Source organism: Anomalospiza imberbis, chromosome 3 (genome assembly GCF_031753505.1).
Source record: "Anomalospiza imberbis isolate Cuckoo-Finch-1a 21T00152 chromosome 3, ASM3175350v1, whole genome shotgun sequence".
Classification (NCBI taxonomy): Eukaryota; Metazoa; Chordata; class Aves; order Passeriformes; family Viduidae; genus Anomalospiza; species Anomalospiza imberbis.
In genome coordinates, this window is record NC_089683.1 from 91,095,266 (window position 1) to 91,119,004 (window position 23,739).

Here is a 23,739-nt window from a genome sequence, read left to right on the forward strand (position 1 = left end):
TATGGCAACCAAAGAACATAGTTTTTAATATCAAGGAAAAAAAATAATAATTTCTGTGCTGGGTAAGTCAAGCCTTTATTGCTAACCAGCTTAAATTAAAGCAGGTGGCAAACTGCTATACTCTGTAACCAGTGAAAGCATAAAAATCAGTTTCACAAATTATTCTTTAGCATTCCAGTTGTAGCAAGCAGGAGATTCAGGAAAACTTATTTTAATTAAAAACTTTATTTTTCATTACAATTCACAGTTTATACATGGCAAGAAGAACCCTTGCCATGTGGACATTCAGAACACTGTGCTGGGGAGACACTGGTCTTTGTTATAAGAGCATTGTTCGGTGCTGTGTCATGGAACTTTCTTAGTTTTAAAAGCGTACTCTCTGTAAATGTTAATTGACTGATATTTACACTGAATGTACATATTAATTTATATTTATTAGAAAACAAGCTAAGCATCCAAAAAACATGAACATTCATATCTTGCATGTTATCTAATGGTCAGAGATGCTGTAAGATTTGCCACTTGAATCATGCCCAATCAGCAAAGTCCCATTCTTTTTTAATTTACAGAGCCTAAATTTTTCTTTAAGGCCTGTTCTATTCATTTTATGTACAGCCAGGTTACAATAGACTAACATAAGGAAAAAAATGCAAAATTATCCATTCCATCCTGCATTTCTTCTGAATCTCATGTATACCTATAAGCAAAACAGAAGGTACAAAATTAATGTGTTTTCTTAAAACCAATAAAGAAAACCCAAAGTCTGGTTTAGATCTGCTTCTTGTCAGCCTATCCTGTCTGAACAATCATCGCAATTCAGATTGTGCTATTTATCAGCTCTTCTTCATGCCTGCATTGCTATTCAGAGCCATCTCTATTTGAAATGTAGAAAGTCACAGTGATACCAGTTTCAATTGCATTCCCATGTTAGCCATAGCTCTGGCACAGGCAGCCCACGTGACATTCAGGAAAGCACTCCACCAGGATTCCTGGGTAAAATATCATGTAGCCTCTGGGATGACGTGGCTTAAAAAGGAAATTAAGAATCCTTTTCATACTAAATATCTGGCAGAAGGTTTATTTTTATTAAAAATAGCTGTATTCTTCTGCATTGTTTTTTTGGATGTGATTATTAGAACATAGCAATTTAAAGCTTCCCCCTGCCTCTCATCAAAACAGGAATTTTTACTTGCTCTTGTCATCTATCAAATAATTTAGTGACAGATAAGCTGCAGATTTTTTTGGTACATGTGATGCAGAGAAAACAACTGCTGAACACTGCTTGGAAAGCTAAGACCTGAAAAGGGTCTGCAAATCCTACAAGTCAGCATGAACAAGTGTTGGCTGGACCTGAGTAAAACAAAATGTTTCTGGGGGACAGGTTTGCAACTTTTGAAACTGCAGTGCCTTTAAATTTGGAGCTAACAACATCAATTGATGATTGTTGAGTTTTGCCATTCATTCATGCTGGTTGGTATCTTCCCAACAGACACCTTTGAAACACCACCATTTCAAGAAGGAGGAAAGGCTTAAATGAAATACATTTCTCATGCAAAAAACCCAAAAAAAACCAAAAGTTGTACAGGAACTGTAGAGGTTCTGGTTCTTCAAAAGATAAGGCACTGACCAAAATTTCTTAGGTAAAAGGCTGCATAAGAATTTCTTGCCATTTACAAATGTGTTGTAGTCCAGAAATGGTCCATTCCTAGGCTCAGTAAGGTAGACCCTGAAATTTTAAGGACTGATCCCTCAAAGCTACATTGTTACCATAAACAAGTGAGATTCATTCGTGAGGCCATATGGCACATTAGAAGTGAAAAACAGTCTGGGCAGATAAAGGCAGAAAACATTGCTTGTTCCAGCATCTTTCGGAAACAGCAGTGCCATTCATCTACGTGTCTCTGAAGAGATGCGATGGAAACTCGGGACTGTAGGTTTTCTGTGGTACTCATGCACACATATAAAATGCTGCTAGCACTGGTCATCGACAGGGTGGGGAAAAAAAAGGTGTATGGCTAGTCTAAGCCAAGAGCTTCCCAAGGGCTGGGATTCAAAGTCATGGCTACTTAATGTTCTCGATCACAGCTATCTCTTCTGCTGCACAGTGCGGCGTCAAGCCATTCATGTAAATGCTGTCCGCCTTTGTCAGAGCTGGCAAGAGGTCCTTCTCGCTGGTCAGGTGGTTCACTGACAGTGTTCTCTTGCAGGGGGTCAGGTCTTGGTTGTGGTTGACAGCGAGTTCTGCAGAGAGCTTCCTTTTGATGGAGGTGGCCCGCTGGAATTTGTCGTAGATCTCCACGCTCAGGCGCCTTCGAGTCTCCTTGAACTCAGCAGTGACGTTGGCTGTCCACTCTGCAGCGTGGGCTCTGAACTCCCCAACCTGCAGCAAAAATCAGGAATAAAAAGGAAGCATTATGGCACCAAGGACTTCAGACACTGTTTATCTTCAGGAGCATGGAGAGCGTGCAGGGCTGCCAAAGAGCTGCCACTGCCACAGGCACAAATTTATCATGCCAGACTCACTCTTTTATTGGCAGCAGCTAAAGAAGAAACGTTGCACTAGTAAGAGTTAACAGCAATTCCAAAAATACAAAAATATTTTCTGCTGATTTTTTTTTATTGCTATCATAGGCAGTCAGCAATACAGGGAAGCTGCAGAGGCTTGACAGCTGCACAATACCCAGCTGGTCAGGGGATGCTGAAATCCCAACAATCCAGGCTGTGTTATGCATTGTTACTAGAGTGAGGGGTTATTTATGAGCACTTTCACTGTTTCTGGAAAGATCCTTGGAAGACTTGGCAAAGAATTTTGTAAATTTAGACAGAAAAGCTTTTTCAAAGGAAACCATCAGCTGTTTGCGTCCTCATTCCTGTGCTTGCTCAAACATAGCACCAACACAGCAACAGTTAAAAGTCACCTCAGTGGTATGTCTGCTTCCCAGCCTGAATCCCAAATCACCCTTATTTTTCCTCAGATATGGCATAATGTAGACTGAGCAGATCTAGTCTGAGGTAAACTGTGGCCTGTCATTTATTTGCTATTTATATTTTTACCCTTGTATTTCAGTCAAACCACTGTTATATCAAATAATTTATGTAGGTAACTAAAGGAGGTGCCTTTTGTTCATATTATCTCATTGTAACTCAAAAGGAAATAGATTGTTTCTCTTTAAATCTCTTCTCCCTCAACAGCTTAATATTGGGAAGGTACAGCACAGGGAATATAGACTACTCATAAATATAACTCCAAAGTGAAGCATTCCAGGAGAATTTAACCCACATAAATTAGCCTAATTGGTACTGTTCAGTCCAGAATTTCAATCACTGGCAAACAAACGTTGACTTGGTAAGCACAGAAATGAAAAAAGAATTTATACAGAGAAATACAGGGGGCAAACTGTTAGGGAAGATGAAATAGGAAAACCTTATAAATATGATTGCCTGACAAAAGATTTGGGAAAATACAGACATTGAGATGAGAACTAGATTTGAAATAACAAACCTTGACTACTGAATAACTAGAAAACAATAGTATAGCCAGGCTGAAAGCAATCCCCCTTTCTGATTAAACAATGCCCTTTACCTGCAGATAGGTCCAAAGGTCAAATGGAATGCTCTGTCTCACCCCCAATGTATGGTTCATCCCACACCTGTGACCCTCCCCTGAAGTATCAGGTATCTGTGACCCCATTGGCCCAAGTCCTGTTCCAGCCCACCTTGAAGCCCCCTGATAAGGTGTGCCCGAAGGACCGGACGCTCTCTTGGACCATCCCCTGGGACCCTCAGCTGGAACCCTCCCTCTCTCTCCTTCTCCCTATCTCCCTGGGCCTGCCACGAGTTGCGCCTGGCAACTCCAAGCAGGGCCTTTCCCCCTTTTAATAAACCACATTTTCTAAGACCTGACTTCAGAGATCTCTCATCCATCCAAACCGTCCTGGAGACCCGATCTCGCTACAGTAAACCATCAGAGAAAAAGCCATGAGCTTATTCATTCTTTGCAGTGCAGTGGAAAACAGGAATATAATGAAGGTAAAAATTAATCAGCTCATCCAGGAGTAACAGAGTTTCAGGAAAACTTTCCCCCATCCAGAAACAAAAAAAGAAGATCTCCTTACCCAAGGGTCATTTTGTTACATTTATCTCCACTTCAGTGAATTACACAGATGACAAATGTGGACGAAGTTCTGTTTTCTATTTTTATTACTAATAAAAATAGAAAACAGAAGTAATAAAAATATGATAAATAGTATCAGTACACACCCTGGGGCAGTTTTTTTTTTCCTTTTCCTAAGCCTTACTAAAGGCAAGTTGCCCAGGTCCTGGAGAATGGTTCTGTCTAGGAGAGCAAAGAACCAGTACACAGGTTTCTATTTTACCCTATATGTATATGTACCCCTCACCAGTTGTGTAAGCATTTAACAGACCAGGTATTTTGCTCAGGCACACATCCCTGGCATTGCGTGTGGTCACATTCAAGAAATGCTATCAGGATTGCCTCAGCAACTTACTGGAAGATACAACCACTTTGAACTGTCTCCCCACAATACAATACTTCTTTTTTTTTAATTTTTTTTTTTTTTTTTAGTTCCCATGTGATTTCATGTTTGTCCAGGAGAGAAAATGAATTGGCCCTCTAGGATTAGGCTCAGAATGTTCCTGGTGATGGACCTGCCTTGCACAGGGCAAGCTGTTCTTGGGCATTCAAGTTTTTCAGGAGAATCTTAAAACTGTAGTTGTTGGGATAACTGATGTCTGAATTCTAATGAGATTTCTTTGGGGAAGCAAGTTTATGCAGCCAGCTGAAGAGCATCAATAAATGTGCCTTTGGAGATAGGTTCATTCCAATTAAGGTGGCGTGGAACACAATTCTACCTGCCCATACACCAAAGTTGTGATATTGATTTATATTAAAAATCCTAGGAGAAAAATACAAATTGAAACATGCTGTTATTAATGCTATTGCTAGGTAGAATCAAGATGCATTAGTAGAAAAACAGGGAATTGGAATACATTAGGAACCAGGAGTTCAGTGCTGTTTGAACTATGCATGCCCCAAATCACTGCTTTTGGCCTCTACTTTTCATGTGAACTGAAATGCATTCAAAAATATTACCTCTTTGAAACAAAACTCTTAATTCCATAGCACTTACAGACACAAGCAGGGTTGTAAGAAAAGGGTTATAAGAAAAGAAAAGTGAAATTTTAACTACCAGTGCACATTAGTAACTTGCTTATATAATTTGATCCCTCCTTGATCCATAGGGACATATCTGTAACATGTTGGTTCTTTCTGTCCTTAGGTTATGACATTTTAACACTCTGCATTACAGCTCCTCTTCATCTGGGCTCTGGCAACCAAAAAATGTCTCATGCAGAGCATCTGAAATGCCAGTTGCCTGTGCTGCTCAAAAGAAATTAAATTCTTGGCATACCTACCTACTATAACAACAATTTACTCTTCTCCATATCTCTTGCTTCATTACAGCACAGCTCTGTAGACTCTGCAGCTGTCATAGTTGGGGGCAGTGTGACATGAGGACAAGGCCTCTTAGTCACAGAAATTATTGACAACTACATACTTAACATAAGGCTGAATGTCACAGAATATTTCAGAAGCAACAGGAAAAACATGTCACAATGATAGCACCTGACTCAGCCATACAAGAAGCAGCACTAATTTGGTGATGCTTCTCACTTTAACCTTCAGGGAAGAGAAATACTACTAGTAGCTACATGGTCCCTATCCCAGCTCCTGAATTGACTTCCTCCACATCAAAAACCAAATAAGACTGCAAGGTGTTAGACATATTTCACAAGGAGTATCAACATAGCTATGCTGAACATCAACAGCAAGTAACTGTATTATGTATTTAAGAAGCAGGAAGCAGCACCCTACTGCCTTATGATTTCAGGGAAGACAAGTCTCAATAACAAGTTCTCGAGAATTATGGTATATAGTAACACAACTAAGTATTCCACACAGCACACTTCACCATAAAATAAAACAACAAAAAAAAAAAAAAAAAAAAAAGACACCAAAAACCCAAAACAATCCCCAAAAACCAACACCCACAAGTTTTCTAACAAATGAACGGCATTGACCCAATTCCTTGCCCAGCCCAGGTCACCTGGCCTCTAGCTACCACTGTCAGGGTATCACATATGATCTGCACCATATCCAATAACCCTATGAGGATGTCTCAAATACCACAGGTCATCTCCAGTAACACCTCCAAATGTCTCTGCCAATTTATGTGTCTACCTGTGGTGGTGGTGTCACATTTACTCTTTTGGGATATAATGAGAAACTGCCTCTGAACTCTTTGTAGAGAGTGTCCTACTCATTCTTGTTAAAGTCACTATTGGGCTTTTTGGGTGGTTTTTGTAGTGAAAAACAGACATCAATAAATTACTGCATGAACTTTCTGAATGACCAAACAGTTCCCAGGCTGCCCACACACACAATCACCAATATAACTTCAAGACAGATATACTGAATTTGACAGAACTAGAAAAAAACCATGGACACTAAACCACCATTCCTTCACCTACTCCTGCCAAAATCCATCTAAATGAATAATGTCCTACAGCTGGCTCTCAGTCAATATCTCCAGTAGGATCAAAAGTTCCTATGCAGTTTCATTGCTACTGTGTTTTAGCTTTCTGTCCAGCCGAGCTCCACACTTGGGTAAAGGCCAACAGCATACAACAGAATATAAGAATGTCCAAGGGGATGCCACTGTTAAAACTAAAAAATCATTTGAGCATACTGAAGCACCTGCTTCATCCTTCAGTACATTTGCTCTAATTCCTTATATTGTCAAGAGTTTGAGAAGCTTTCTGGACGCTCACAAAATTATCCAAATACTAATGCACACAAAACTTCCCACCATTCAGGAAGACCACTCATCCTATTAAGTATCTGGAAAGCACTAGCCGTGTAGCAACACACAAGTCATCTGTATTTTGAATTAAGCTACATCTGTGCTGTAGCAGGAAAACAATCAAAAGCATAATTAAGGACATCCTTGAATAGACCAAGACAAGTACACTTGCCTAACTTAATTTTGCCTTAGTTTTGCTCCTCTGTTGCAGGGATATACTTGAAAAACCCCAGCATCACAGTAAAATCAGTTAATCTACTTCTGCTTACAGAGGGGGAAGAAATATATCCTGCTTGGATGGAGCTATGATATGTGACATGAAAGCTATGATATACTGAGGAGGAGGTATACCAGTGAGTAGAAAATAAGAAAAAAAATAGCATTATATGTCATACAAGAAAATGAAAACATATATTTCTAAGTAATGTGTGCAGCTTCTTCTGTCATAGCTGAGCATTATGTTGTTTCTCTTTGGCATACAGGCCTCATATATTTTATGATGAGCATGTTAGTGCAAGGCAAAAAAATTGAATTTAAAAAGCAAGTAGCTGAGTTGGACGGATCCATTTGACTTCATTTTAAGGTGAAAAAAAGGTGCCCTTCCTTACAGATATTCTTAACGGTATAGATGTTGCTCTGTATCTAATTTCTTGCATTTATCCGTAATGCATTCTCCAAATTTTCATAGCTTCATTTTTCCTCTTCAGTGTACTTTATCCTGCTACTTAAAAATAACACATCTAATTAACCTCTCGATGATATGCTACTCAGACAAAACTGAAAGTGCATTACATGTCAAATTATGCAGGCAGCAGAATACAGAACATAACATTTTGTCTTAGCCCTCAGGAAATTCAGCCAGTGTTCACAGAAATTGTTCACTAAGTTCCTTTAAAAAGAAAAAAATGTAGGTACAGAGAGGGGTGATGGGTTTAACAACTCAGCTGCTAGGTGGGTTTATGTCTGAGTGCATCAGAGGGGTTTCCTACCTGCCATCTCACTTTCCTGCAGTTCTGGGCAAGCATATGCTGCCTTTTCCCATGCAAGTTGCTGCTGGACAAAAATTTCTATTCACCACCTCAGTTTCTATAGGCTAGAGAAGGCCAGAGTGCAGAAGAGGAAAAAGAGAAGCTTCACAAAAAATTTTAGTGAAACCTGTGCATTTGCTGCACATTAAGGGAATCTCATTTATAGTCCACCTAAAATTCCCAACCTAATGATCTGGCTTTCAGTATTTCTGCTATTATAGTGTTATTAGTACATACCCAAAATACCTGTGGACAGGTGTTTAGAGAAGAGTGTGCTCTACTTGCCTTTAAATACAAACAGCCACAAAATGTAAGAAATACCACAGGCATTAATGAGATACCTATGCTGAGCTTTCCCAGATCCACCATGTTCTACGATGAACCACCATCTTCCATGCCTTCATCCTGTCAGGACCTCAGCTCTGTAGCAGGGAGCTCTCCTTCACCAGGTCTTTAAGATGCTAGACTTTGATTTCAAGATGAATGGCACACACGAAGCAGTAAGTGATGCCTTTTTTGGTTCCACTCACTGGTATACACATCCTTCTGTTTTTCAGATAAATATCAGAGGGGAAAAGACCCTCTTTTGTGAAATTGTCATCTTCTGAGGTAAGGCTTCAATTACATAGACAATTGTATTTTGGTAGCCATGGCGGTCAGAAATTTTTGTGAACAATGGTCTCCTGATAGAAACTGGGTTGTTGAGTCCTGTAATAAGCAATGATTGTGAATTCATTCTGGTGAGCAATGATTGTTTGGTTTCACCCACATAACTTCCATGAACACATCTGATGCCTTGGATGAAATAAACCACATTCTCCAATGGGAATGCAGAGAGCCCATGAATTTTGATTATTTTATTTGTGGAAGAACATTTATGGTGGCAGCTGTGGGAATATGTTTTCTGGAGATGTAACAGATGGCAGATGCAAGAAATGGCCTTTTCCTCTATCATAGTTTTATTCAACAAAATAAAAACAGCCTAAAAATCATGCCTCCAAAACAGAAGCAGATATACTAAGAGTCAATACGGTTATTTTGTTTTGCCTTTTGTTTTTTCCATAAATATGAAGACTGCTATGCTAGGTATTTTCTCAGAACTACTATTGAATATTGCCCATCAGGTATGTCTTTTTATAGATCTGCATGTATGTAGTCTCAGTAGTGTAGACAAGTTATGGGCCTGATTTTCTCACTCTCTGTTGTTCCACTTTATTATTAACTTCCAATGATAAAGATAAAAAAAAAATGTTGAAATTTTCCTTTAAAAATCAGTTCTATTTAGTGGTTTCAGCTGCCTCAGAGAGCCATCCAACCCCTCTTTCATCCTGATGAGAGTGAATGACATGCACCTGTATTAGCCACAAGAAACTACTTAGGTTTGCATAAAGCTCTACCAGCTGAGCCTAAGGTGATTCAGGGGAACAGTGTGTATCCTCTGCCTGTGCTATACAGCCAACAACTTGGCTGCAGCCAGGAATAGCAAACATTTTAAGAACTATACTAGAAGCATAATGAAACCCAAGCTACAGGCATATGAAAGACTGCCTAAACTTTCTCCCAGAGGAAAGAGACAACAATTGTTTCATAAGCTCACTAGACTTTTTTAGCTTATAAAGATATGCTAAAAATGAACAAACATAAAAAAGAACTTTTAATTTTTTACTTGGTAGTAAGGAATGATTATAGTGACTACTTGGTCAAGTCCCAGAAAGAACTGTTTATTTCTTAACTTTCTAGTGTCAATATCTAGAGTGATATTTGTGTGAAATATTAAAGCTCCACTTTGGCTATTCAACACTAGTATTACAACTGCATCTATCCCTTATGAAAGGCTGTATTCTATAGCTTTTTTGGTCCTTTTTATTTGCAATTGCAAAGCATTTTCCTCAACATCAACACACCTACTTGCAAGGGCATTCTGCTGAACTTGCTTTGACTGGGGACTCATCCTCAAGACAACTATCAACTATCAGATTCATACACTCAGCATTAGTAACATGTTCTGGAGTCTTTTCCTAACAATATCCAAGCACTGAGATTATCCAAAAAAAAAAAAAAAAAAAAAAAAAGGAAGTAATGTTTTTAGGAATGTTAATCATGTCAGTGATATTTAGCCTGGAATATTTTCAGCCCACGATAAAGTAAAGCACAGATATATTTAGCAAAGGATCAATTACTTCTTATCTCCAAAAATTAAGATTTCTCAATGTAGACCATCATAATATACATTCTGGAAATCTAGATGGGTAGTTAACCCCAAGAAATGCCATTGCTATAACTGATCTCTCTTTAATCAATTTCTCTTATTATGAAGTATAAGTCTCTTGCTCTAGCTTTCTTTTTGCAAATTCAATAGCTCTTGCCTTTTCAACCTTGCTGCATGCAGTCTTCACTGTAGTAATTCTTCCCTGAGCACTGTGGGAGAGCAAGGCCAGGTACGGGGGCTGGCATGAGAGACACTGACAGTGTCCCCAAGCCCTGGGCCATGCTGCTCCTCATGGAAGTGTCCTTGGCAGCACATCTCTTGTAATCAGCACCCCAGCAGGACCTGGTACTCAATATGCAGTAACAAAACAGCAGTCTCTAAATACCTGATATGTCCAGCTAAGAGGCATGATACATATATAAATACAACCACAGCAAAACTGTAGAGATGTTATCTGTGTGTGTGCTGAATCTGAAGTGAAGCAAGCATCACATGTCCAAAGTACACAAAACTACAAAGAAAGATCTCAAAAAAGTGTCAAAAGCCATCAGCTGTTTAGTTTTCCTGGAATTCTCAGAACAAGATGCTCTTTCCTATTCATTATTGCACACATTGCCACAGCAGACTTTTAAAAGACTGATCAATATAGAAACTCAGTACTACAGACTGTTGCTCAGGCAGATTCAGGAATATCACCAGGAAAACCTAAACTCATAGAAAGGAAGAGAACAAATTGCATTTAGAACCAGGTCAGTCATTTCCATCTCGTCTTTACACTAAAACCACACTTTATACATCCCTGATACCTTGGGCTGCTCTAGAGAGACTGTACTCCCACCTTTTATTTTGAGTTTCTTTTGGTTGAATTTTTTGTCCTGTTGCTAGTCAAATTTGACTGGAGACATACACTTGTTTTGACTGTAAAAAAAATTTATATTTCTCCCCATCTCATAGAAATTACTAAAAACAATCACCTTTTTGAACATGGATGTTCCTTCCCAAATAGACTTTTCTGCACATCTTGGATGTACTGGAAAAAAAACCCTTAATGCAAGACAGATTTCTCTTCAGATGCTTCCTTTGCCATTTCTATAGCTCTCTGCATTCTTCCTGAAGTTTAGACCACAAATCTAGGGGCTGTTTTCCAGTAATAAAGCTTTTAACAACATCTGCAGCAGTAGCACCACTTTCCTACAGAAACTCGATGATTCCCTGCTTGCATTTCTTAGAATTGTTACCCTTATTAATCACAGCCTTGCAAAATTACTTTGCACACCATGGCTTTGACACTGTATTTTTCTCCCACAAATATTTCCAACTCAGTGCTTTCTAGGGACAGACTTCCATCACATCAGCCTGACAAATTCAGTGAACTTGTGAATATAAAATTTGCAAAACTGATACAGTTTTGTTTGGTTTTTTGGGTTTTGGTTGGTTAGGGTTTTAGGTTTTTGTTTTGTTGGATTTGTTTTGGGTTTTTTTGGTTTTTGCCTATTTTTCTTTTATGTTTTGAATTGTTTGTCTGTTTTCTTTTGCCAGAAGGTGGGAGGGTTGGTTGGTTGGGAAGGGTAGATATAAGAAAAATGGACCAGCAAGTGACTCTGATCACCAGGCTGAAGAGTTATTCTCTACCATCTTCATCTCTAAGTGAGCAGATTTTGTTTCTTGAAACAGGGAGAGCCAGGTCAGGAGTTCATTGAACAACTGAACAACTTCTTCCTCCTCTTTGGTCATACACCCTCACTACACAGCCTCTGAAGACAACCTGGTTTGACTGGAGGGTGAAAACCCTTCAAAACTGTTTCTCACTTAGTCCACTAATTTTTCTCATTTTTTCATGCATACAAGCCTACATCTAGGGTCTCTCTTTGGGGGCTATGAGAAATGAGCTCAAGTTCTCTTTATGCTGGGTCCCTTATGCTGGGTGAGCACCTTCAGCCTGAAGTTAATAAAAAGGCAACAAATAATATAGGGAGTTCAATAATCTCCACAGCATCATCATGAAAAGTCTAATTCTGTTTTGACAGACTTGAGTGACAGCTCTGTCACTGGTGCCAAGAAGATCAAACTGAATGATAATTCAGATGAGTCAAATTTGTTGAATTTGTTTATAAATATCAAATATAGCAGCTGCCTCTTGAATTTTCACAAGAAGTGAATGTTCTACTTCTCATGAAATTTTAGGCTTGTTCTTTAAAGATGGGTGCATGTTGCTCAATTCAAAAACAGACAGGCAGCATGAAAAAAATCACTTGTCCAAACTGAGCCGATGTCTAACATAAGTCTGTCATCTGGACTCCTGATACACAGTGAAGAGAACAGGCTCCTCCAGGATCTATAGCCCAAATGCCTACGATTATTGGTTGGGTAGGCATTTTTGCTGAAAATTCTGGAATTCAGAAGCTGCTGCATACAGAAGTAAAAGAAAAAATATGACACAGAAAAAATCCTGCTGAAAATTTACCTTTCAAAGAGACTAAAATCAGAAGACTTTAGAAGTGCTCTGAGTAATCAGAGTGTAGATAATAATGAAGAGGAGGGAGTTTAAGGCAAGCTAGTATAGCTGAGGCTGAACTTCAGAGACAGATCGCCTACTTAAGATTACAGCACACAACATGTTCCAGTGACTTTCTGACATTTCATCTATCTTACTGTATGAGCTGCTTCCATATCTATCCTTCTAAAACTCCCACTTCTGTCTCTACTTGTCTTTCACTTCCCTCCCCATTTGATGCATTCAAAGTTCTCCAGAGTGTTTCAGGAGAAAAAAGCCACCTGAGAAACTGACTGACATACTGGTTATCTGGATTTTAATATCAAAATATAGCAGGTCTTTGCATTAGTGCATTTCTGATCAGATTTTTTTTTTTTTTATCTCAGATCCAATTGCATATGCCAAACTTTCCTTGTAATATACTGAAAAGAATATAGATGTTTTATTTTGTTGAAACAGTGAAATGCATTATAACCTCAAAGTCTTACATAAACTGTTTCTAATAACAACACCACTACATTAAAATATATGAATAGAACTACATATTTTAGATGGTACCCATTAGCAGCATGGTTCCTCCCTGGAATAAGAAGGACTTCTCTTCATGCCCTAAATATGCTGATACTTATTGATACTTTATACTACAGGAAAAGGCAAAAAAGAGATTACATCTGCCTACCAAAAGAGATATACCTCTGATGGTATCTAGTTTTGGTTGTTGGGGGGAAGTAAAGAACAACTCTTGCAACCTCTCTGTCTCACCCTGGACTCAGGTAACATTCTCTAGATTTTGCTGCTTAGACTGCTGAAACCAGCACAATTGATCACTACTGAATGATCTGCTCCTGTATCTAAAACATTTTAGACTTCTGTTTTCTTAATGGAAAGTAGGATACAAGTCCTATACAAAACCTTGCTTATTTGTTGATACCCATAAAAATCCCCATAATTTTCAGGAAGATTTTCAGCATCCTATTTCCTAGGATATATACTAAACTGCTTCAGTTTTCAGAGTGCATTGATCACAGCTCTGTAGATTTTTTATGGGCTCCCAGTCTCAGTAGGTTTTAATATATAATTAACATTGATTCCCACTTCAAAGGCTACTTTTAAGTATAAGGGGCTATTTCCCCAAGGACTGACAATGCTTCCCCAAGACAGTTTAAAAAATACACTCCATACTTGTAACTAGGTTTTTTCATTGCACTCATGGATATTGGAACTCTAGAGAAGTTCCTCTGCTATAATCTGCATCCATAGAAGCTGGAACAGTCCACTATAAATTTAGGTTTAACTGGAAAAAGACAAGAAATTCAGTCTCATCTGGCTTCTGCTGGCACAGAAGAGACTTGATAACTACATTTCCACTAAACTCCTTCAGCATCTTCACTCAGATTTTCCCCAGGAAGATAGCAAGAATCAGCTAAAAGCAGCGATTTTTATCATAAAATGAAACCTGTAGAAAAGTGAATATTTATAAAATGCTTATAGCCAATCTTATAACAAAATTCAATATATTTATATTACTTCCTACAAAGTTTCATCAGGATAGAAGACAGATTTTTTTTTTTTTTTTGTATTTTCTAACTACCACACAAGGTATATCTCATAATTAAATTCTCCAACTGGTCTCCGCCATTGTTAAAACTATAGAATTTTAAACTGCTAAAGCATTTTATTTCTGCTATGAATTCTCACACAAGCCTGAGCACTGGGTTAAGAAGTAGGGAGGGAGTTTTCTGACCATCAGAGATATGATTAATTGGACAAATGGCACCAATTATGTTATGTCTGTCTTTAATCTAACCTAACACACATGAGACTTGTATACAGCAGAATTCCCAATACCTGCTTCAGCCAAGAGAACTTTGATATATCTGAAGAATGAAGTTTTCCTTGCTGTAGACAAAATGAATATGCTTGTTTAGGCTATAAAGGTGAGAAAGAATGAAAAGATGGACTAGGTTACACATTCCCAGTGCCTGAGAAAAGAAAGCTCAGCACTGCACTGCATAACCTGGCAAACAGTTTTCCCTGATAAAAATAGGAATGCTTTTGATGTGTTAGAGGTATTCTTGGGTTTCTTCAATTTATGTGTCTTTAAATCTTTTCCAGAGTTAGTCTATATTAAAATAGCTTCACAAAGAGCTACAAATGTCAAACATTCTTAATATATTATCATAATGATAAGATTAAAACCTCTGTGTGTTATATAGTCAACTATATAGTCAAGATGCTAAGATCTCTGGATAAGATGCTGTCTGGCTAACAGAAAAGAATATGAGAAAACTGAGGTTAAAGATCAGATTAATTCTGGGAAGTAGTGTGAAGAATTGAAATGTGTCAACCATGTCTGAGAAAATACAGCAAAAACAAGCCTGGAGAATATTTTTGCATAATCTGAAGTCATAGTGCCTCAGTCACATCATATTTTTTCCAAAACATCCAGACACAAGTAACCTAGGGAAACTAAAGACAATTTAGGAAATGCCCCAAGTTGAGAAGAGTTAGACACCAGGAGACTGCCCAGAGGAAACACCACTCAGAATCATAGAATATCCCAAGTTGGAAGGGACCCACAAAGATAATTGAAATCCAACTCTTGGTCCTGCACAAAAATTCCAACGTGTGCCTGAGAGCATTGTCAAATGCTTTGTGAACTCTGGCAGGCTTAGTGCTGTGACTTCTTCCCTGAGGAGCCCGTGCCAGTGTTCTACTTCTTCCTATTGCAGAGGGGAAAATGGGCAAGACCAACCTGATTCTGAAGTTCAAAATAACCAAATACAAATACATGCAGGTTACTGGCATTTGAGGTGATGCACTGCTTTCCCTGCAGCCACAGTAAGCCATGTAAGGCTGGCTGTTAAAGGCACCCTCAAGTGCTTTTCTAGAAAACAGAACGGGGATCCTGCCAGCTGTTGAACCTGCAAATAGGAACACTCAGATGATACCTGCTGTTCCCTCTCTGTGGAGGGCACTAGTAAAGCTCATTGTGGAAGGGAAGTCATAAATACCCTTTCAAATTTACATCACGTGGCAAAAGATGGCACTCTTGAACTGAAACTGTTTGAATAAATATTGTCCCCTGCATCAGGGCTAAGTGGTTATGAATTGCCTGCTAAAAGTGCACTTAGAGCAGATCTGTCACTGTGCTGTCTCTAAACATGAGCACAGCAAGGGCAATGGAAAAGGGCTTCCCAACCCCACATTCCTTACAAAGTCAGCTTAATCCTGCCCAAGATTCCAGCTCCCACCCTCCTGCCTGCTGCCAGCAGCATCCCTGCTCCTGCTCAGAAGGTGGCAGGCACCATGAGGGACTGCAGCCAGTGAAAGCATGTAGGGGTAAGCTACCCTTCAGAACAAAGGCTTTGGGAACTCCAGGATTGCCAGGAATACATCTAGGCATGGATGCCATGCCCTACAGCTAGGAAAACTATTCAAAACTATGTAAGTAGCAGGCCACTGCACAGTAGCCAACATATTCATTCCATCAAAAACAAATTAGAGTTTTTATGTTTGAGTAGCATAAATCAACTGAAGCGTGCAAGAGATCTCAAGCTAAATTAGAGGGAAATAATATGTTACTTCAAACAAAATAAATTTCTCAGACTTCCAGTAAAACCTGAACTATGCACACTACAATTGAAGGAAATTTTATTTACCCTCAAGCATTTTAAAAACCAGGACATTTTCTTAAATGACAAAAACTTTGTATCATTCAGATTATAAATACAAGTGAAAACAAGAGAAAACACGTGAAATTTACAAGTGAAAACATATTTCAACTGAAAGCAATATACTTGACTACAAATATTAAATAATTATGTGGAAGATATTACAGTAAAATACACCTAGGGATAGTTAAACAATTTATTCCAATACCTTGCATGATATGAAAAATTTATTTTCTTACCATTTTAAAGTGTGGTATCTCAAATATAACCACTTAAGTACTTTCTTTACATACTTGTATCACTTATAGAAACAAAACAGAATTATTTTTTCCTTAAAAATTAAGGCCTACATTCTACTATGTAGAACAGTAGTTTAGGAATTTTTTTCCCCATAAATCAAGTATAACTATTCATATACACTTAATTTAATAATACATTTAATCCAATTTTCTATGCAGATGTGTGAAAATAAAACACTCTATGTTTGAATGGACTGCTGCCAAGTTTCCTGCAGTTTGAGCTGCAGCATTACAGTTCATACACAAACAGCTTTGACCTATGCACCCCAAGAGCAAAAGCAGCTATAAGCTCATCTGGCTTCTATTCAAAGTTTTTAAAAAGTTTTCTTCCTTTTCAAAATATTCTTACCTCTTCCTTTGTCTTTTTTGATATGACCCTTAGCCAATCTCCAATCATGCTGAGGACAGCTGCAAAGTAAGCAAGCCCAACAAGGATCCAGAACCACACCACTGGCTTATAAAAATCTAGGTATTCAATATCTGATCCCCCTGAAAAACAATACAGTAAAAATTAATTCACACTTAATAGCTATAGGTGCAAAGATGTTTTTAAATTAATTTTCCTAGGAAAAAAAATTTAAGTTTCTTACACATTCTGTTTTTTCACCCATGCAAAATATTTTTTTTCAATTTGAACAAATTATATAAATTAGTTCACTCTTAAAAGTAATGTCCGGAGTTTGCAAATTTTAGGCAAAGATTGTTAAAAATTCATATTAATTATTGAATGAACACAAACTGATTCAAATTCTGATACACTATAATTTAAGATAGAGGTCAATGAAGACAGCTTGAATGAATTTACTTGCCACCTGCTCCAAAAAATCATGCAGTTACCAGAGTTTTAAGTATTGTTCCAAAGAATGCAATGTGGTCATATCCTGAGAAATCTGTTTTTGCAAGAACCTTAAAACATCTCAATACTTATATAAAACCTTTAGCCTCAGTAAAGAAAGAGTAGCACCTGCATTAACAAGTGTCCCTGGTGAATAGGCAAACATCATAATCTCCATTCTGCAGAAGGAAACCAGAGTACAGGGACTTGAGTTGAACTGATCATACCCTCACCAAAAAAAAGGTGGATAAAAGAAGCCTGCCGAAGGCAAATGTTTTGAATCCTACTGCCATAAGCACTAGTCACTTCTTTTCAGTGTTAAAGTATAAAAAAAGTATAAATTTCAGAGGTGCCTGTAATAGAACTTTCAGGTATAATATAGCTATAAGGAACAGATGTCTTATTTCAACACAAAAATAAGTTATGTTCATCCAGAGCTCTTGACAATACCAAATTACTCATATTTCACATCTTGCCATGCAATAAAACAGAACCCATAAACTTGTAGTTCAACTGTGTTACAACAAATAAAACCAGACTTCTAGTCTGGGCTGCTGCAAGAAGTTTGATGCGTGTATCTGCCTATAATTGAAGAGACTCTAAAGGAAAACCTTCTCAGACACATTAAAGTAGCCTGTACAGGTACATAATACTTTGTTTTATGTATCTGCATCCTATACTGAAGTAAATCAAAGTAAAATTTGCCCCAAAATATCAAGCACTTTGTTACGGTACTAAGATTGACTCTCACAGAGAAAAATGTTTTTATTTAGCTTTATTATCAGTGAGATTACATACAAATAACAAACAATTTTACTGATGGCTAGCTTTGTATGGAACCCCTCCCAGACAGAAATTTTATTTTCATGTATTTTATTCACATTGAGCTGCAATAGTTTGCTCAGCTATCCAAGAGATGAACCCACATTGTGAAAGTGGATATCCTTTCATGCCTTTGTAGTCCCAAGAAGAGGTAGAAGACAGGGCTCTGTTTGGAACAGAAGACATCAAGCCACCAAAGGGGCTGAGTTTGTCACACCACAAGACAAACAAACACCAAATAATTTGTTAACAACATCCATCTCCTGTCAATCTAGTAAAACAGTATTTTAGGGATGATTCACCCAAAATTTGTTGTAATTCAAAAAATGGCTGATGACCTCTATGTCTTTGCTATAGTGATGGGCCACTCTTTGTGGTTCATCCTCTTCTTCAGCTATCCATACAATGCACAAGGAAGTATCATGGAAAGCATCCACATGGTTGGTTTTTAATTTTTGGCATATTGCATTTATAAACTGAAACTGGAACCTAACTCTGCCAGTGCAGGAAGCACTTCCTTCACACTTTATTTTATTTACAGCAAAGTTAATCACCAGGGCAGGAGTTGAACATATTCATATTTAACCAAGTTTTCTGTGCTGTCTGGCCAGGAGATGGCTCCATCTAACCATGCCCAAAGAAGCTCAGCTCTCCTGAAGCTAAAGGGACAACAGATATCCAAAGAAATACTCTAGGATAAGACTTCAAAGCTAGAACCTTTATTAGCTGTTGAGCTTCTGAATTTCAAGGACTCCTTGGATGATTTTGCAATTTAATCAAATCTCAAGGGAGAGAGAGAGACATACCTGATGATGTTTGTCCTGACATAACTCTCTCTTGTGATGCTTAAACTGCCATAATGAAGTTACCTGGGAATGTCATTAAACAGGATTTCATAGAGAAATGTGATCACATCTCAACTGTACTGAATATAAACTACAAAAATTCATTAACGACTGAATTCACTTAAATGGGTATGAATGCATTTGGGTATGAGTATGCACAGCTAAATGTACTTGTACTGAAGTATATGACAATCTAATGACTTTATGGGCAACATTGTAAAAAGCATATCAATATGATACACTAACATGTTTCTTTTGCAAAGCAAATTGGTTTATGCAGCCCTCTAGGAAGTAAAATGTTGAGAAGGCAGAAGATGAAGTTTGTTGCTTGTTTGGCAAACCCAGTTTTGTGGACTGAGAGACAAAGCTTTTCCCAGCTTTCTTTAGCCTCTACCCAAAATAGGTTAAAACCACAATGAAGAAGAAATCTAGCAGTCTCCCTGCCATAATCTGCTAACATGAGCAGCCACAGTTTATTGTCAAGATGTTTTCTGGTAAAGATTTGACCTAAAGTTGCTTGAAGACTCTGAGAAATCAAAGTTTTGCCATCCATCATCATCACAGGCTATTGTATTGCTGCTTCCATCTTTCTTACATCTGCCAAATAAATTTTATTTGGGATTTTCAACACTTTGGAAAACAAATTGTTCTATGGCCCAAACATATTCCTTACTAAGGTCAAGAACTCTGTTTCAATGAAGAAAGGCATTAGTGAATATCTCAGGCATGCTTTAGAACAGATTCTAGTTCTCAGGTGAGAGATCAGGGTTACAAATATATCTTTCTTACTTACTTATTTATGTAAAACAAGCCCTTTGAAAGTAAATAATTGTCTTCATAGTTGTCACTCTTTTTTCGCATTCTTTCTACAGTAACTGGCTCAAAATAGAACTATGTAATTATTTCTATAAAGTTGCTTGGCTTTGCATTTTTACTTCAAAATTAGAAGGAAAGAATAGAAAGTGCTGTCAACATTGAGTATTTTAATTCCATACCAGCAAAAATTTCTGGGTTATTCAAAAGTTGGCACTGCAAACAAGGAAATGTCTATAATTTTTCATCAGCAGTAAAAATTACTCCGGAGATAGAAAAATTATATAATCCAGTTTTAATTGCAGAATAACAAGTAGCTGTCCACCATCCCTGTTGTGACAAACCTAACAAACACATTTAATCTAGAAATGCATTTCATCCCACTGCAAAGAAATATGGAGGTTAAGTCCTGCAGCTTGAAAGGAATTACATCTGAGGACTGCAAAAAAAGGGGGGGGACAGAGAAACACTAGCTTGTGTGGCAACATGGAAATACAGAATGCTGGGGCCAAGATAGCATTGCACTGTCAGAAATGGAATGTAAGTAGCCCAGAGAAGCTACTTGATGCCACTCAGTGGAAAATGGAGAGCTACTTCAGAAAAGCACAGATCTAAAACAATCCTCACATACTGTCCTGCACAGACATCAAGCAAGTCAGTGCTCCACCTTCAGCTTAAAGCACAGCTCACAGCAGAGAGCCCCGATTACAGACACTGAGTCCTGAGGGGTCAAAGAGCTCTTCCAAATATCATAAAAGGACTCAGAGGCTGTGGGAGGGCACAGAGCTCTCCTCCAGGGTGCTGGACACACCTCTGGCTCAGCATGACAGCAATTTCTCTCTGCTGGTGCATGGTATGACACAGTGACAGCAGATCAACTGGGCTGCTATGACCACCAGTCAAGTGCCCCAGTTGGGTGACATTAAATGAGACTAAAATATCTCATTTCTCTACAAACTGGGTCTCAGGCCAAGCAACACAGTGCAGAGCTAGGTATGTGTATCACAGTGGTGATACGTCAGAGTCAATTACAGAATGAAATAGTGAAAAAGTATTAAGTTAAAAATCAGGGTTTAAACATGGAAAATAAACCAAGCCAAAAAAAAAAGACTCCCACAAAAGTAACAAGAATTAGAATACATTTTTAAAGTAACACTTTCAGAATTCTGTGATCTGGTTTAGCAAAACTGTTGAGACAACCTTACATCATCATAATGCCCTACTGTGAAACAGACTACTGATATGTTATTTATATTGTTGGCTTCTACTTAATTTAGTCAAGCTTTGGATGTGTCACCTTATTTAGGTTTGCAAGTTGTTAGAGTAATGCCATTAGAAATATTTGAATATACTTTCCAAACTGCACTGCAAGTTAAAGAATCTATCTGTACATGTGAACAATATATTTTCAATTAGACAGATACATTCATGTGCCTCAGTGCTAACCTTAGTACCCAGAAATATATTTCATTGTACTGAAATCATGACAGATTCAACATGAGAAGATTTATTTTTCATAAGATATTAATAGTTTTGGTTGGATTTTTGTCTGTCATGTTAAAGTCAATGTTTTCTCTTGAAAACAAGAAAAGGGATGTTTGACTATATCCTGATATTCATAAGGCAGTGCAGGCTGTAGCACAGTTTTTCTTCTTTTTTTTGTAAAAAGCTACAATAATCTTCCTTCAAATTAAAAAAAAAAAATTCTCTACCTCCAAAAAAAATTAAACTATTCCAAAAATTGGAAAAATCAAGTAATTTCATAAGACAGAGAATCAGCCAATTTTGTTTTAATACTGTTCATATATTTTCTTGGACACGAATTACAAGGGCTTTTCATCTTTTCCTTCATTGCATCCACCAGGAGTGATCAGTCTATTATGTTTTCCTTAGGGCTTCTCTTGTTGATGGAAACCCTGGCTGAAGTTTCCACAGGCTCCAAATAACACCTTAGTCTCTGACTAACAAAGGGACCGTTTCCTCACTCTACTTTCTGTGAATAGAGTACATGGTCTGCAGGACAGAAAATAAAGTTCTGAAAAAAATCCTGGAGAACTAAAAGAATTTCTAATATGACAGCCTGCACTAAAGTCAATGATACCATTACATTCCTGAATCCCATGTTCAGCTATTGGCTCCCTTTGGTACAGTATTGAGTAACACTCTGTTCTTTACCTCCTAAAGTTCTTCAGGGCTTCTTTACAGCTCTTACTTGCAGTGGCAGCAGAAAGCAGCAAGTTTCATGTTAGTGAAAAACGATGAGTATTTCAGAAATTTTTCCCCACACACCAACACATAGGTTAAAACAACCACGGGATTATGTGAGGCTTCTAAAATTACAGTTTTTTCTCTGAGATGGCAGTTCCCAGAATAAAAGATCTGAAAGTTTTCAAATATATCAGAATTTGAGGGTTTTGAGGGAAGTTTATGGGTTAAAACTGACACACATATATGGATTATCATGTGGGCCTCCAGAGTGCTAAAAGAATTATCAATTTGACTTTCATTGCAAGAAGTACACTCTGATATAATTACAAATTGGAGCATCACTGCCCACCATTATGCTTTGACTATAATGCTAAGTGGAAGAAGGTAATTTTCACTGTAAGTATTATTTAAGGAAAGAAGTCAGAAAAATGAGTAAATTAATGCCAGTGTGAGGAGTTTTTCAAAATGTGCTGCATCTAGGCACCAAACAGACTGAAGCATCATTCTGTCTGCTGGTTTTTGCCTCACCATGGCAAAAAAGAACCAAGACTAGCATGCTCTAGAACCACAATATTCCATCGTGACCGCCTCTTTTACAGTCTTTTACAGAACTACAAGTCTTAACTCTTCATGCTTCTCCCTTGTTTGTGATACCCAGCTTTCCTAAACTTCAAGGAGAGTTCTCCAGACAAAGCCTACCACAAAAATATCAGTGGCCCTTAGTGTCCACTGTGTAGCTATGAGTTACCTAAAAGAAAAAGAAGCAATCAAAAAAATCATGAAGAAAAGGTCCTAATTTGTTGGGGTGCAAAATATTCTGCATACTTCCTCAAAATTAATAAGGAAGCCTGGCTCTTAGGACAAATTCTACCAGCTCTATTGAGAATTGCAATGTCAGTTTCCTTCAAATAATTTTGTACCTACATACACACCAATGACTGAAAACTTCCACAATGCAAAGCTCAATCAATTAATTCCTTACCTATTTTTTTAAAATTTTATTTAACCAGTCAATTATGTACTTCAAAGAAAACAAATGGACATTTTTGAAAAATCCTTCAAGTCATGGGCCAAAACTAGAGTATTTTAGTTCACCCAAAGATGTTGATATTATCAACTTCATCCCCTGTGAGAATATAGTCCCATGGGAATGTTAACCTCCCAGTTATGATGGAGACAGCCATTTAACACTGTTCTCTTGAGCATTGTCTCTGCAAGTACAAATCCCACTGCCCCTTTAAGTCAATAACATATTGCAGTTCAAATACAAGTCTTATGCATGTTGCTCAAAGAAACTAGAAAACATTTCTGATGCTTTGAAATAATGGACTTATAGTAGGATTTTAAATTAAATAAGGAACATCTTTCAAGTGAACCATAAAAGGCCATCAGCTATAGAACAATATAATTCAAGGACATTCTGTAGAAAGTGTTTCCTGGTAGGATTAAAAAGCAGATGATGTAGGAAAAAAATCATGATATCAAATGGTCTACAAATAGAAAAGTCCACGGAAATTTATAATGGGAGTAATGATGAATGTACTCAGTGTTCTAGTTAGAGCCAAGTGGGCCATTTCACATAATGCTTTACAGTAAATATAACCAGGCCTTTATACACTATCATTTTT

General features: G+C 37.8%; 1 protein-coding gene across 3 annotated transcripts in view; it reads right to left on the bottom strand.

Moving 5' to 3' along the window:
• The window catches only part of KCNK2 (potassium two pore domain channel subfamily K member 2), a 106,304-nt gene continuing 82,565 nt past the window's right edge, over positions 1-23,739 (bottom strand). For all 3 annotated transcript variants that reach the window (XM_068185691.1, XM_068185693.1, XM_068185692.1), the window contains exons 6-7: positions 16,938-17,077; positions 1-2,380 (exon numbers count right to left, since the gene is read on the bottom strand). In XM_068185691.1, coding sequence (XP_068041792.1) covers positions 2,063-2,380; positions 16,938-17,077 — 458 coding nt within the window. In that variant the 3' untranslated portion in view covers positions 1-2,062. The remainder of the gene's footprint in view (positions 2,381-16,937; positions 17,078-23,739) is intronic.